A 16,637-nucleotide genomic window follows, 5' to 3' on the forward strand; every position below is an offset into this window, starting at 1 on the left:
GGTTTAATGAAAAAGAATCTCACCTTTTTTTTTTTTTTTGGAGTGGAATGTATTAAAATAGAAGAAGAAAAAAGCAGAGGAGGTGAATAGGAAGCGTGCTGTTAGGGCAGCGAGGAGACATGAACTCGTTGTGTGGTCTCAACATGCAACTCCGGCTGTGAAAACAGATTGCGAATATGAGTTGCATTCATATAGGGCAGAAATCCCCAAAGCATCATCTGCTTTGCTGTCTGCCTCACAGAGCCTCCTGGATGCTTCCGCTTTCATACTCTGTGGCATTTGTTAAAGGGACATGTATTTTTTTTAGTTTATATTACTGCAGAAAAAAATTGTGCATGAATCGCATTGCATATGTTTTTTTGGATCAAGATATGACACTGTGATACATATAATGCTGAGTTGTGCGTAGTACAGGATTTCTTGACAGACTTTGTTATTGTACTGTGAGTAAACATACATTTTTAAAAGCGCATACAATTTTGTCTTGCAGAGTATGATTTCTTCAATTGTTAACAGCACTTACTATGCAAATGTGTCTGCGGCAAAGTGTCAAGAATTCGGACGCTGGTATAAACATTTCAAGAAGACAAAAGACATGATAGGTAAGCAGAATGCTAAATGAAAATTAATTATAATCACATCTATCTAAAGAAAGAGATCTGTCTGTCTGTCTGTCTGTCTGTCTGTCTGTCTGTCTGTCTGTCTATCTATCGAGCGCGGAGCAGCGGCGCCTCCTGCAGGACCAACAGACGGAAACATGAGCCATTGTCTATCTGTCTATAGCTCCCTGTCTGTCTCTCTGTCTGTCTGTCTGTCTATCTATCTATCTATCTGTTTGTCTATCTGTCTATAGCTCCCTGTCTGTCTCTCTGTCTGTCTGTCTGTCTATCTATCTATCTATCTATCTATTGCTCCCTATCTGTCTATCTGACTGTCTCTCTGTCTGTCTGTATCTGCCTGTCTATCTATCTGACTATTTGTCTATCGATCGATCTGTCTGTCTCTCTGTCTATATGTGTATATCTGTCTATCTGTCTCGCTGTCTGTCTCTCTGTCTATGTCTTTGTCTACCTATATTTGCTTCACTGACTATTCATTTGACTATTTATTTCTCTGTTGATTGATCTGTCTGTCTGTCTATCTATCTATGTATCTATCTATCTATCTATCTATCTATCTTTTTGTCTATCTATCTATTTGTCTATCTGTCTGTAGATCCCTATCTGTCTATCTGACTGTCTCTGTGTCTATCTGTCTGTCTATCTGACTGTCTCTCTGTCTATCTATCCGTCTATAGTTCCCTGTCTGTCTGTCTGACTATCTGTCTATAGCTCGCTATCCATCTCTCTGTCCATAGCTCCCTATCTGTCTATCTGACTGTCTCTCTGTCTGTCTGTATCTGCCTGTCTATCTATCTGTCAATCGATCTGTCTGTCTCTGTCTATATGTGTATATCTGTCTATCTGTCTCGCTGTCTGTCTCTCTGTCTATATCTTTGTCTACCTATATTTGCTTCACTGACTATTCATTTGACTATTTATCTCTCTGTTGATTGATCTGTCTGTCTCTCTATCTGTCCATTTTATGTCTGTGTATCTATTGACTATTTGTTTGCCTGTCTGTCTGTCTCTTTATATGTCTGTGTATATCTGCCTGACTGTCTATCTAGTCTTTTCCTTGTCTACTCATTTTTAATATGCCTCATTTGTTTATTCTTTAGATTCAGTTAAAATGCAAATCTAACAAAACCTGTCAAATATAGATCTATGTTTAAGACAAAAAGCCTTTTTGACTTAAATTCCGTCGTTGCCATGCAAATAATAATCAACAGCACTGTGATTTTTAGCTTTTCAAGTGTTCAAACACGCACCTGTCAGTCAGTCAGTCAGGTTGTTATGCTGCAGCTCTTGACATCTGCCTCTTGTTTCCTGTTCACACGTTCACTTTTACCCCCACTAACACTCTCTCTTTCTCTCTCCACACCTGTGAATGTGTGTTTGTGTGTTCGTCTGCGCAGTCGTGCGCCAGCCCTCCCAGCTGGAGGGCTACCTGGGGACGTGTGTCCTCCACGACAGTCCACGTGCCACCACGTTAGGTAGGTCACATGACGCATCGCAAACCCTCCCCAACCTTATTATTCACGAGCGAATGTGCTCACATTCTGACGGCGGCGACACCGTAACTCTGTGTTTAAAAAGTCACGGCAGGCCGAGAGCCACGTGAGCAAGACGATTAGCGTCAGATGACGCAGTCTGCCATGATAAAAACTTACACACAATGTACAAACCCAACAAACAATTTGGTCTTTTGTTATGACACTAAATGTCTGCCAAGTCAAATCAAATTTGTTTGTATAGCACTTTTTACAATACACATTGTTCAAAGCAGCTTTACAGAAAATCATATTAATGTTTATAATATTTAAATGGCTTCATGCTTTATAGTCGCTTTAGCAGATTAGAGCTGGGTGATAATATAGTTTACATTTTGGAATGATATAAGCAGTTGAGACTTATTTTGACATTTTACATACATCTGCTATTTTGATATATATGTATGTAAATATATATATATATATATATATATATATATATATATATGGGCAATAATATAGTTAATTTTGTGATGATATAAACAATCATACAAGCTTTTATGTAACGCTGGGCGATAATATAGTTTACATTTTGCCATAATAAAGACAATCAAGCTTTTGAGATTTGTTATACAGTGATATAACTCTTTAAGTGACTGTACTGTATGTGTCCGGGTGTATAAACTTGCATATGTGTATCATATATACTTATTTTGCAATTGCAAATTGCCTTATTTTGAAAGGTTTCTTTTTTTTTTGGTTTCATTTTGTCCTAATCAAGCAAGTTTCTAGCTATAAGAAATATATCTGTCCACACTGAATGCAAAAAATGCTTTTCTAAAAATCACAGCCAATCAGAACATGTTTGATGTTTAATATAAAATTATGTGCAGCAGGATTTTAAGCCATTCAAATTTTATTATGGGCGGGGCTTGTAGCTGGGATGTTACGGGGAATCTGCTTTTATGCATTTGGCAGATGCTTTCATAAATTTAGTTGTCGTCTTGAACTAAATTGATCTGAATAATTACACTGCTTCATAACTGAAATTGAAGAATTTTGCATTATTAAAGAATCCATAGTTCGCCCAAAAATCAAAACTGTCATCATTTACTCACCCTCATGTTGTTCCAAACCTGTACGAGTTTCCTTCTTCTGTTGAACACTGAAGAAAACATTCTGAAGAATGTTGGTAACCAAACAGTTGCTGGTAGCCATTGACCTCCATAGTATTTTTTTCCTACTATGGAAGTCAATGGCTACTAATAACTGTTTGGTTACTAATATTATTCAAAATATCATCTTTTGTGCTCGACAGAAAAACACAACATGAGGGTGAGTAAATGATGATTTTTTTGGGTGAACTATCCCTTTTTAAGGCTGTTATTTTCCCGTGTATTGCTGTGATGCTGTTTTGAAACAGTGTGTACTGTATGAAGCTCTACATAAATACATTTGACTTGACTTTTATCCAAAGCGACTTATATTGCATTCAGGTTATACATTTAATCAGTTCATGCATTCCCTGGGAATCGAACCCATGACCTTGGCATTGCTTTATTGTCTAAACTGCAGGAATGCAAAGCTACGGCGTAGTTATGCCAAGGTTATGGGTTCCCAACTCCCAAAGAACGCTGTGAATGATACAGTGCATGTATTGAATGCACTCCCTATTGTAAGTGGTGCGCAGTGAGTTGCGTTTCGCAAGTGGTCAGCGAGAGGCCGGTCTCGCAAGAGATCTTGCAGAGTGTGGCGAGCCGTCTCTAGCGCAGCAGCGCTCCTATTGAAACGCAGCCGGGCTGGAGAGCGAGCGCCCGCCGTGCCGTGGGGTTTTACCTCCCTCCCCTCAGCCCACATTCTCTCTTCCATTGTGCTCCTAATCCCAGCCTGCTTTGTGGCGAATTCCACAGGAGGGACTCCGGTTCTCTGTCTGTGTCGCCGCCGCTGCAAACGGGGCCCGCGGATGCTTTCTTCCAACCTTTTCAATTTGCATGGAAAAGCGTGTGCCCCCCAGCAGTTTTCAACACCAAAAAGACAACTGAGAGGCACACCGTAACATGAGGGGGATTATGGGAGAGCTTTGATTATTACCCAATTTTTTTTTTTTTTTTTTTTTTTTCCCTCCCAGGTGGAGTCAAATCTGAGTAAAGAGATGGAATCTGTTATAAAGGACATTAAAAACACCACGCAGAAAAAATACATGGATTATGGGAAGAACCCAGGGTCACCTGACAATGACTTCCTTTTCATGTACTCCGTGGCCAGGTAAGAAAGAGCCATGAAATGCATTTTTTTTTTTTTTTTTATATACGCGCAAACGGGGCCCGCGGATGCTTTCTTCCAACCTTTTCAATTTGCATGGAAAAGCGTGTGCCCCCCAGCAGTTTTCAACACCAAAAAGACAACTGAGAGGCACACCGTAACATGAGGGGGATTATGGGAGAGCTTTGATTATTACCCAATTTTTTTGTTTGTTTTTTTTTCTTTCCCTCTCACTCTCTGCTGATATTGAAAAGAACAGCCGCGGCTTTGTGCTCGCTGTCAGTTAAGACACATGTTTGCGTCCTTGTGCTTATTGTGCATATATATCTCTGGAGAGTTTCCATGCGCTTAATCTGGTTTTTATCTTCTTGTTGAAATATTTATATTTTGATGATTTGCCATAATGCTTTTTTTGCACTCCATAAAATCTGTAAGAGCATGATAGTAGGTGATGGGCATTGTATTTCTCTCTTTTTTTTTAAATAATATCTTTCAACTGAATACCTGTGTTTCAAGAAAGCACAAGGCTTTAATCCTTTAAAGGATTGGTTTGCTATATTTACTCACCTTTACATTGTTCCAAATCTGTATGCTGTTATTTGTTCCATGCAACACAAAAAGAGAAATTTTTATAAATCTTCATCCAGCTCTTTTCGATATTCATAGTGACCACATCTGTCAAGAGGCTGCAATAAGCTGTGAAATGGACAAAAAAGCACACTAAAAGTAGTCCGTCTTTCAGAAAAGTGACCGATTATGGGTTTAGAATTATTTCGTTAAAAACTCATACATTCATAAACACTTTTTAATGTTCAGATTTTCAAGCCTATTAGCCGCTAAACACTAAACTTATCGATTTAAAAGAATCAAAATCATTTAATGGCATCAAAGTTGCCATATTTTCAATCCGCTCGGTCTGGCCTGTTTTAAAGGCCGTGCTCTGGGCTTCCAGCGCAACACGGTTATATTTAGACTTTCCCAAAATTTCATATTAGCCAGCTTGTGTACCTTGTTTTAGAATTAAGAGCATAAAGGACGATTCAAGTGTATGGCTCTCTGGCTCGGTCCATGTGAAGACGTCCTGCTCGCTGCTTTAGCATAGCACCCACACTGGCTTGCTGTTATTGCTCACATGATTTGGCCATGGACATTATAAACTAATTTCTAGTGCTGCCAATTTATGCAGATACAGGTCACACACTGTGCCCCATTATATTAGAGAGGTTGTACTGGGTTACTGTAGTAATGGCAGGCTGGAACGGGCTTGATTAGTGTTTTTTATCTTAAAGCATTTGCTTTTTGACTTCAGGTCATGTCCAGCTTGTTATGAAAGTGTTTGCTATTTGATATTGATGTGTTTTGGGATGACTTCTGTTCATCATAGAGTAGTGATAAGGCAATTCATCGCTCATTTAGAAAATATTGACATGCCCATTTGTCCAGTTAAGTGATAGTTTCTGTATTTTTTATATATATTATTTATTATTTTTTGAAAACTGAGCTTTTGTTTAGACTAACATCATCAGCAGCTTTTATTGAGGCAAGCCAAACCCTGTTTATTAACATGCTTCATCTTCTTTGTGTCCACCTATAGCTGAGATGGACAGTCTGTCTGATCTTTCTCCACCCGGAACCAACCACCTCAGCTTCAGTCAGCAGCCCATCCCGGGCAGCACGGCCGAGCAGTCCCCGTCCCCGGTGCCCCTGTCCCACAGCAGTCAGGCCCCCGGCCGCGCTCAGCTCCCCGGCCTGCACCCCGGCCTGGTGTCTACCCCCATCAGCCCTCAGCTGGTGAATCAGCAGATCGTCATGGCTCAGATCCTCAACCAGCAGTACGCCGTCAACCGTCTCCTGGCCCAGCAGTCCCTGAGCCAGCAGTACCTCAACCACCCCCCCGTCAGCCGCGCGCTCAACAAACCGCTGGACGCGCAGCTGTCCACCAACTCTGAGGTCTCATTGGAGATCTACCAGTGGGTCAGAGACGAGCTGAAGAGGGCGGGAATCTCCCAGGCCGTGTTCGCCCGTGTGGCCTTCAACAGGACGCAGGTATGAATATTTGGATTATAAGATATCATATATTTGGAATAAAAGTGCCTTTTGAGATAAAAGATAAACATGGGGCGAAGATTATCACAAAATAGCTGCCTACATATTAATTTGATGCTTTTTCTTTAGTTATTTATTTATTTGTTTAGTTATAAAAATTGTCAAATGATTGAGGCTGGTAAGGTTTTTTTTTCTATGTATAAGTCTTATACATAGGAAGCAGTTCAAGGTGTCATAGTGTACTTGCAATGCTAAACTTGTTCCTAAAGGTTTGCGGCATCATGCTGATTTCTAAGATATCATCTCTTGGACAATCCCATAATGCACTGCAATAAGCAGAGTAGAAGATGTCAATCCAAAATGGTGGACAAAAGTCTTCAATACTGGAAAATATTGATTAGTCTGAAATAAGAAGAACTGAGTGCAATAATTAGTTTTTCTGTAATGTAAATAGTGGGATTTATATTGGAATTTTCACCAGATTATTACTAGAATCTTTCAAGAATGATTTATTCTGAAGATTTTTGAGGGAAAACCAACCTGAACAATTTTGAAAAAACGTGTGAATATGCATTTTAAGAACCAAATCAAATGTCTTTCAGTAACCGTATTGTGAAAGAGTTAAAACAAATAAAAAAAACAAAAACAGTCTTTACACTTAAGTTATCATAGGCCATATTCCTACTGTTTCTTACAATAAAAATAATATTTATTTTACTTATATGATTTATTTAATAAAAACATTTAAATTAAAATAAAAGTATTTTTATTTGTAATATTTAAAAATAAATGTGAGTATTTAATGAAAATAATTATATAATAATATTTTTACACTACAATAACACTATTATTTACACTTATTGTCTTTATTTTCTAATTTTAATCTATAGAGCTTTTATTTTGGCGGAAAGGGAGCTCTTAAAGCTGCTGCTTTGTTGGCGTCCGGTTTATACACGATTTTCATTCTAATCTAGTAAAATGGGTGGCGCTTCCAAAGGAGACCCAAACTCACAGCACTTGCAGAAGTGGAGCATTTACTGTGAAAACACCAGATAACCAGCTGCACGCGTGTAAATGAACACGGTGCTGCGCTTCGCTCTGAAAGCGCATATTTATTTAAAGTGATTTTATTTTGATGTTTCGTGCAGCCCAAGCATGTACCGTAGAGCGATCCAGATCTGTGTTTTATATCAGTTAGGATGCTGTCAGCTCTCTATGTAGGTGGTGTCCAGTAAGGCAGCTTGCTAGGTTTTGGAGCAGACCCATTAAGAATGTTGTTTTTGTAGATTATTTTGTTGACGATTATAAATGCTGAATCATATCTCCAGCTCCGCCCCAGCCCCATGCATCAGCTGTGACATGTTCGTGTGATGCTTGCCACTACACGCTCTGTACATCATTAAAATTCAACCATGCCTTGCTAATATAGTGACAACAGAACACACACAGTTAGATGCTTTATCTGCTTTTATTTAGGGATCAACACAAAGAACCCAATCGTCCAGTAAATGTCAGGACAAAGAGCGAGTGAGCACTTCTATCTCATTCTTGCATCTCATTCTTCAATCAGAAACTTCCTGGCAGGAGTAACTGATCACTGACTCACGTCTTTGAGTTCGCACACCCATGGCTTTGACCTTGTTTTTCGTCACTGCATGCAATCTGTTGTCAGCACTGAGCTGGGACAGGACACTTATTAGCGGTGTGAGCTAAGGCAGACATCACTATTATTATTGCTCATTCAAACTATTACATTTTCCAACCAAAAACTCATTTCTCACTGCTTGTCCTGCGTTATTGTGCATGAATGATACCTCAAATTGTGCACATTTGAGTGAGGTGTGCACATTTCACTCAATAGGCAAAATACACTTTTGAAAGTATTTGAGAATTCACTATAAATTATTTGAAAACTGATTTTTTTAAATCTGATGCTAGGCAAAATTACCACAGATTATTGCCTGATGAATATATGAGTCTACTGCTACTAGTGGAAATCATCAGGGATAATTTATTAATATCTGGTTCATGATAGGTTAATATTACGATGTTTTTCTTGTTTAGTTATTACACATTTTCATACAATTAGGGTCAGATTTTTTTTTTTTTTAAAGAAGTCTCTAATACTCAGCAAGACAAAATACAGTAAAAACATTAATATTGTGAAATTACAATTTAAACTAACTTTTCTATTTATGCATTTATTCTTTCATGAATAGAAAGTTAAAAGCAGTGCTTATTTGAAATATAATTTTTTCTAACAGTGTAAATGCGTTTACTGTCACTTTTGATCAATTTATTGCATACTTGCAAAATAAAAGGATTAATTTCTTTCAAAAGAAAATCTTATTGGCCCCAAACTACAATTTTAACTCAGTTTGAGTTTGGATTTTGTATGTCACTGTACTTTTTCCTCAAAATATTATTGCGCAAACTAGGGTTATTATTGTTTCCTAAAACCAAAACCCTAAAAACAGTTCATTACTTGGAAAAAAAAGTATAAAAAATTATTTTATTTCAGCTAGTTGCCAAGGCAGCATTTCTCATTTTCATTTAATTTAAGTTAAAATACTAAAATAATACTAAAAGACTAAAGCAAAAAACTAAAACTTCATAAATGCTATACAAGCATTTAAAAAAAAAAGAAAGAAGAAAAACTGATATGACAAAAAATTACACAAAATTACAAAAAATGTAACTAAAATTTTAAATTAAAACATAAAAAAAATCGACATAAAAATGTTAACAACTTATAATAGTTTATCAGTGATATTAAAATTACACTGGTGGAAAAAAGTTTTGGCAGTGATAATATCTGTACCATATTGTGAAGTAAAATATCACAATACTCTGTCCCTGTATCAATACATGAAAGCACCCAAACACACTTGCAAATACAGGGAAAGTTGTCAGACAAACTCAGCATTGTGCGGATTTTTCACTAGTTGTTATTAGTACAGCCCCGCCTTGACGACTGTCTGCCATCATCAGGTGAGACAAAGAGAGACGTACCTGGCCGTGTGCCAGTGGTGGGGGGTGGGGGCTGGCTCGGCCGCGGACTGTCACCGCAGCACACATGAGCGACTGTTGCTGGAGACAGCGGGAAGATAATGTCTCGCGACGTTCTGCATAAAACCCCCGTTTGGCAGGAAGTGACTTTGATGTTGTGTTAGAGCGATAGGAATCTATAGGAATCAGGGGCCGCGTCATGACAGGCGTGTTTGCACAAATTGGCATTTAGTTGCACTGGGAAGAATTTGCAACCTGCTTTTTTTTTGTTTCCACAGAGCCCTTAAATATTTATTGTACATTCTTCCCCCAAACGTGAATGATGGCTGCTTGTGATGGCATGCCGTGGCGTCTCAGAGTCAAAACGATTGTGGGTTTGGTGGCCCATTTTTAGACTTTATTATGCAAAGTGCATCAACCTTGATGGTGTTTGATAGTATTTGACTGAAAGTGTAACTGACTAATCCTAGCCTAGCAACTGTTGCCGTCTACCAGATTTTCAGGCTAGCTTTTTCTCTTTTCTAATGTACACTACTGATCAAAGATTTGGGTCGGTAATATTTTTTAGTGGTTTTGAAAGTCAGATTTATTTGATAAAAAATGCACTAAAATTTTGAAATATTATTACAGTTTAAAATAAGTGTTTTCGGATTGAATATATTTTAAAATGTAATTTATTCCTGTGATGCAATGTAGAATTTTCAGCATCATTACTCCAGTCTTCAGTGTCACATGATCCTTCAGAAATCATGCTAATATGCTGATTTGCTGCTTTAAGAAACATTTCTGATTATTAATGGTGAAAACTATTATGCTGTTTATTTTTAAAAATATTTTTTGCTAATGTTTTAATGACATTGCGGTATAATTGAACTTCTTTTTAAAGAAAGGCTTTGTAATGTTATAATATCCATTACATTATTAGCACTGCATGAGCATATTTTACTGAAAAACACTTTTAACAGAAATATCCAGTTAATTTCTATGGGATATTCAAGTGGGCGGAGCTTATCGACAGGTCAATTGCTTTGTCACAGATGGAGTGGAGAGAATGTTTTAATTGTTGCACTTGAACTGATTGCTCTTTGCTAAGAGGCCGATGCATGTATTTCTGTGTCTCTCACAGGGCCTTCTGTCTGAGATTCTTAGAAAAGAGGAAGACCCCAAGATAGCGTCTCAGTCGCTCCTGGTCAACCTGCGAGCGATGCAGAACTTCCTGCAGTTACCGGAAGTGGAGCGCGATCGCATCTACCAGGATGAGAGGGAGCGCAGCTTGACCGCGGCCTCTGCTATGGGCCCCGCGCCCCTCATCAGCACCCCTCCCACACGCCCTGTACAGGTAACACACGCTCACAATCACACTTGAATGGGTGTTGAGAGGTCAACTTTTTTGTACTTTGCAGAGTAAAATGTGAGCTGTAGGGTTGTAACCCTTGATGCAAGGCAAAAACTAGTTGTTTTTCTTTTGTATTTTTGTGTTGTTTTCCAGTTAAAATATCTATGCATCCTTAAAATGAGATCAGTTTATTTGGATAAATGTTACTTATCAAAGACAGATACTCCAGATACTCCACTGGCGTATTTTTTTGTTGTTTTATGCATAAATCTAACAGATTTAAATAGGTCCTCTGTCTTGTTTATTTATAATTTTATAAAAATTAAAAAAAAAAAATAATAATTCTTACTCTGTTTGAACGTTTATGTTTTATGGTTAAATCTTAAATAAGTTATTGCTCTTAGAAAAACTCAAAACTAATTAACAAAACTGCTAAAACTTTAACAAAAAATCTAAACAAATTATGAAAATAAAGTCTAAATAAAGTTTTCTTACTCTGTTGCCAAATGTTTTTTCCCCCTTGTTTTATGCATAAATCTAACAGATTTAAATGGGTTCTCTGTCTTATTTTTTTAGAAAATAAAAGTGACAGACACACAAAAAACAAAACAATATTAACTAAAATTAAAACAGAAAATATACAAATAAAGTCTCATTTAAAACATGAAAATTTCAAATATACAAAATATAAATGTAAAATACATCCTTAAAACAAAATACATTTATTGGGATACATTTTACTAATCAAAGACAGAGAGAATATATCTTGAATTAAGCTGATTTTCCTTACTCTGTGGGCAAATGTTTTTTTTCTAGCTTTATGCATCAATCTGACAGACTTAAATAGTATCTCTCTTATTTCTGTCTTGTTTATATTTTTCCAATTTTCTTCTCAAGAAAATGTATGTTGATTTAAGGATGTGTATTTTTACTGGAAGGCAAAGCAAAAATACTGATTACATTTTTTTTTTGAATAACTTGCACTGATAATTCATTCACAGTAAGACCACAAACATGCATTAACAAGGTAAATGGGGTCATGTTGAATTTAAATAGATTCTGTATTCTCACTTATGTAAATGTAGGTGGAACTGAACACTCATATTTGTGTTTCAGCACAAATATTTAGCATGCTCTCACTCACTATCATAATGAGTGATTAGCTAAGGTATGTTTTTCATCAGTCATCGTCAGAGTATTTTCTTTGCATACACTGGAATTGAATGCGTAAATTCCTGAGGAGGCAGGAAAAATTACTTCATTTTAATATCAGAATTACTCACAGCAGCTTTACTCACAAGAAAAGAGTTTAAGATTGTACTAACAATGGAAGACTGGGGAAACCTGTTTGATAAAGGCCATTTTTTTTGCAGTTGTGTTTGGTGTGGCCAGTGGCCCAGAAATGATGCACTGTGGCTTTAAATGACAGTGCTTTATAGTAATGTGTTGGTCAGGAGCTCACACATGATGGTTTATACAAACGCACAACCACAAGGACACCATTACAATCCCACAATTTGAACTCGGTGTTTACAAATCATGACTGACATGCAGTCGGATACAGATGCATTGATACAGAGGGAAACAATGTATCTTCAAATGCAAGACACTACTAGCAAGACCATTTTATGTCTGTTTTCAGGCACTAGTGAATTTTGAGATGTGTTTATTTGTCTATTTGGTTTGCGTAGCATGACCGCTTTAAGCCTAGTGAAAAGAAAACATCCAAAATATACATTTTAAATGTTTATTTATTACATTTAAACTATTTGTGGCTGTAAATTTTAATGACAGTACATGTCTTTAAAGGCTGTTTTCTCAAAATGAGCCAGAAATCTTCACTTTACAATTATATTCTTATTTATATTTCTAGGCATAAAATGTACACATTTAAACTTTATGCCTAGAAACATGGTGAAAATGTTTTTTTTTTTCTGGCTGTTGCCAACATTTTTTTTTTGGCTGACTTAAATGTCACCTTTAATGTCAACAAATTAAAACAAATTTGAAACTGGCTTTATCCAATGTTCAGATTTCTGTTCTGTAATCTTATGCCAATTAATGCATATTTAATTATATAAGGCCTCTTTTGCATATTTAAACGTTACATTTAAATAAACTTGTGATACAAGTTTGATTTGTCCTGTAAATGGTTTGTTATTAATAGTAGTTTTAGCAGCAGCTTGAAATATTACATTTATGCATTGCAAATGTTATGCATTTAGCAGGTGCTTTTATTCAAATATTAAATGCACCACCTTTATTATTAAAATTCTGCACAGTTATTGTCGATTACCAATGTAAAAGTGTCAGTACATCAATGCATCTGTACTTTGGAGGAAACGTTTAGTGCAGGAAAGATCTCAGGAAGCGTTTCTTTCACTCCGAACTCTTCAAGCAGGGCCGGAAAGGTATGCAGAGCCTCCTTCAAACGCAGTTGAGTGTGTCTTAGTGGATCGGACACAAAGCCTTCCTGTGTGTGATGGACTGATGGGGCTCTTTTATACAGGAGAAAAACTCCCTCACACACACAGAATGTGTAAAGACCGAAATGTCATCAGTGTTCACTCAAGTGTGCATGCATTTGTGTGTGCGCTTGCGTGCATCATGTCCTAGTGTGTGTGTGTGTGTGTGTGTGTGCAAACCAGATGCTGCTTTCCTGTTCAGATCCCATTATCAGATGGTTCTGTAACCTGATTATTCAGCAACTGCGCCTAATTCGTCAGTCTCGTACAGAGCTCGGCAAAAGTCTCCATTATCTGACGATATTTGTATAAATTGAAATTTTGAATCAAAGGGAATATCGATGCACTGCTTGACATATAATGGCTGTGTTCCAAAACATAGTGTGCTTCCTTGCTGCATAGGCAGCATCCTAACTGAAATGGAGCCTCATTAGTAACTGCTTTGGAAAATTCTACTTAGGCAGTGAAAAGCATTAAAAAAATTATCATATTATAAATATTATTACAAATACTTGATGCGTTTATATGTATGTTTAGATGAACTTTGTTGTGTTTTGTTGAACATACCATAACGATAGATAGATAAACGAAGATAACGCTTTGTCCGTCATTGGGCTTTTTGCATAAAAATATATGCGATAAAGCAGGCCCAGGTAGAGGGAAGTCTTTGGATGCATGGCAGCTTGATGCTGACAGATATGAGTGAGATGTTCGCAGGATATTTTCTGCTGTAAATCAGCAGGGTGGCACGTCTTGCAGCGCTGCAAGGCTTTTATGACGCCCATAAAAACAGATGCGAAGGTATGTTTCCCACATACGTTAATGGATCGTCAGACAGTGTGTGCAAGTTTGCGCACGCTCATCCCTTTATAATTAGATATGGTCACAAAATAACTCAGCCTAGACACTGATGCTTTACATGTAAATGACTGCTGTAGGTGCCACTGACAGCCTCTTCAACGGTCCTGCGGTGGCAGTTTGGAGACCCTTCATGTTAAAAAAAAAAAGTTATAGCCATGTTTGCAAGTCGTTTTGCTGTAGAAATCAGTGCTGCGGTGATAGAAATCTGATCATGTGTTACTAAAATATTCTGATCAGATTTGATGAAGTGTTATTTTATCCAGTTGTTTTACATATGTGTGTGTGTGTGTGTGTATGTGTGTGTGTTCACAGCCCAGAAGAGAGGAGTGTAACAGTGTGAGACCAGAAGACTGGAATCCCAGAATTCCAGTGGGCATCTCTCCTGTGAGTGCACATATGGTACATTGTTTATGCAGAAAGTGATGCATGATTTTGTCCTTGATTATATACCTATGTACATATATATTATTTAAAAATGAGCTAAAATAATAATACAATAAATGGGAATGCATAATAATAGTAATAATAATATGTTTTATTGTATAACATTTTTAAATATGAAAAATAATAATTATTATTAAAAATGATAGTTGTTTTTTTTTAATTATTATTTCATATATATGCTGTTCAAAAGTTTTTGAATGAAGTCTCTTTTGCTCACTAAGGCTGCATTTTATTTGCTAAAAATAAATATTAAAAATAACTTTTATATTTTAATATATTTTCAAATTTCATTTATTTCTGTGAGGCAAAGCTGAATTTTCAGCATCATTCCTCCAGTCTTCAGTGTCACATGATCCTTCAGAAATCATTCTAGTATGCTGATTTGCTGCTCAAGACACATTTCTTATTATTATTTCTTATCAATGTTGAAAACAGTTGTGCTGCTTCATATTTTTATGGGAACTGCAATACATATTTTGGGGGGGATTCTTTGATGAATCATTGAAATGGAAATCTTTTGTGACTAAATAAAGGTCTTTACTTTCACTTTTGATCATTTTAATGCATCCTTGCTGAAAAAAACTTATTCATTTCTTTCATTCATTCATAAATTAATAAATCTATACTACTGCCTGTTTATTATTAATAAACTTAATAATATTATTATTATTTTTAAAATTATTTATTTGTTTGTTTGTTTGTTTATTTGTACCATGTTGTTTGACAGGTGCATTAAAAATGTAATAAGTATATCCATCTGCCTAACTTTTTTCTTCCTCTTTGCTCAGGTGAAGCCCAGCCCTCTGTCCTCAGAGTGGAACGGGAAATCGGAGAACTGTGTGTTAAACATCAACTCCTCCATCTACGACGAGATCCAGCAGGAGATGAAGAGGGCCAAAGTGTCCCAGGCCATGTTCGCCAAGGTCGCCGCCTCGAAGAGCCAGGTACGGCCCGCCCGACCGACCTCCGACTTCAACTTTCACTAGCCTGTCACGCTCAAAGCGCTCGTCCGGTTGACAAAACATTGTCAAACATTTCTGTGTACTGTCTACAGAAAGCTCAGATAGCGAGATAAAAGCGTAAAAGGAGAGCTTTGTTAAGCCTCGCAGGTAGCGCAGCGCCGTAATGACTTGCGCCACTTTATTGTGGGTTTGCGAACAGCAGACAGTGTTGCAACATAAAACAAATGTGTTTATATAATTCAGCTGTGCAACGACCACACCGTTATCTCACATAGCGAAGTCTTCTGCTGAATACAGGCCTCTGTGAGAGACATTACCGTCTGTTTTAGCCTATTAAAACTAATTAAAGAAACGCAAGGCGAGCCCTATTATTAAAGGTTTCACATATCTATGTGCACACTTAAAGATTTTCACAATTACATCTGATGGGGGGGAAAACGCGAATAAAAGCCCTAAATGATCTAGAAATATCAGCAGGTTTTTGCTGATTGCACTGATTATGGTGCCAGATACTTTTGTTTCACCAAATTACAGTTTGATGCACAAACCACTGTTTTTGTCGAAGGGAGTTCAAAGCCGAGAAGGGTGGAGGAGAGAAAAGACAAACCGGGGCATTTATTCGCGTAAGATTCTTCTGAGAGAAAAGAGCCCCCTTTCTGCCTGAGCCTGTGTGCTCCATTCATGGCTGGTGTGAATGTGAATTGAGCAGCAGATAAGAACTGTGCTAATTACGCAGCTGAAAAAGGGGCCTGGGAGAGCACTTATCTCCGGCTCCATCTCGTAATGTGCGCTCCCCGGGCAGCTGGTACCCCCTCCTTCCCGTTCCCAGCCCCCTCTGCGGGGCCCACGGGGGCCGCCGGCTGAATGTCCGGCCGGTGCCGGCACCGAGCGATCGTAGTTACGAAACGGCCGCTGCGGTGTCGTAATTAGCGGTGGGGAAACTCTTTTCCAATCGAGGTGTGACGATTGAAGGATCGTAGAGGGAAGTCGACTGGTATCGACCGTGATTACTGCATGTTTTCACTGTGATCGGTCAGTTTGGTCGCATTTTGGGTGCTTATAATGAAGAATAGTGATCTGTCTGAAAATACACATTTAGTCATTTTACGAGGCCACAGGCCAAAGCTACATTTATGATTATCATCAATGTTGAAAACCGT

General features: G+C 37.6%; 1 protein-coding gene across 4 annotated transcripts in view; it reads left to right on the top strand.

Moving 5' to 3' along the window:
* Nucleotides 1-16,637, top strand: part of LOC107688206 (DNA-binding protein SATB1) — a 60,643-nt gene that overhangs the window by 25,813 nt on the left and 18,193 nt on the right. For 3 of the 4 annotated variants that reach the window (XM_016485813.1, XM_016485812.1, XM_016485814.1), the window contains exons 6-11: nt 491-602; nt 2,018-2,095; nt 5,949-6,400; nt 10,536-10,748; nt 14,384-14,455; nt 15,304-15,459. In XM_016485813.1, the coding sequence (XP_016341299.1) occupies nt 491-602; nt 2,018-2,095; nt 5,949-6,400; nt 10,536-10,748; nt 14,384-14,455; nt 15,304-15,459 (1,083 nt within the window). The remainder of the gene's footprint in view (nt 1-490; nt 603-2,017; nt 2,096-5,948; nt 6,401-10,535; nt 10,749-14,383; nt 14,456-15,303; nt 15,460-16,637) is intronic. The other variant, XM_016485815.1, reaches the window with a different exon arrangement.

The sequence above is a fragment of the Sinocyclocheilus anshuiensis genome, unplaced genomic scaffold, assembly GCF_001515605.1.
Source record: "Sinocyclocheilus anshuiensis isolate Anshui unplaced genomic scaffold, SAMN03320099.WGS_v1.1 scaffold1162, whole genome shotgun sequence".
NCBI classification, from domain to species: Eukaryota; Metazoa; Chordata; class Actinopteri; order Cypriniformes; family Cyprinidae; genus Sinocyclocheilus; species Sinocyclocheilus anshuiensis.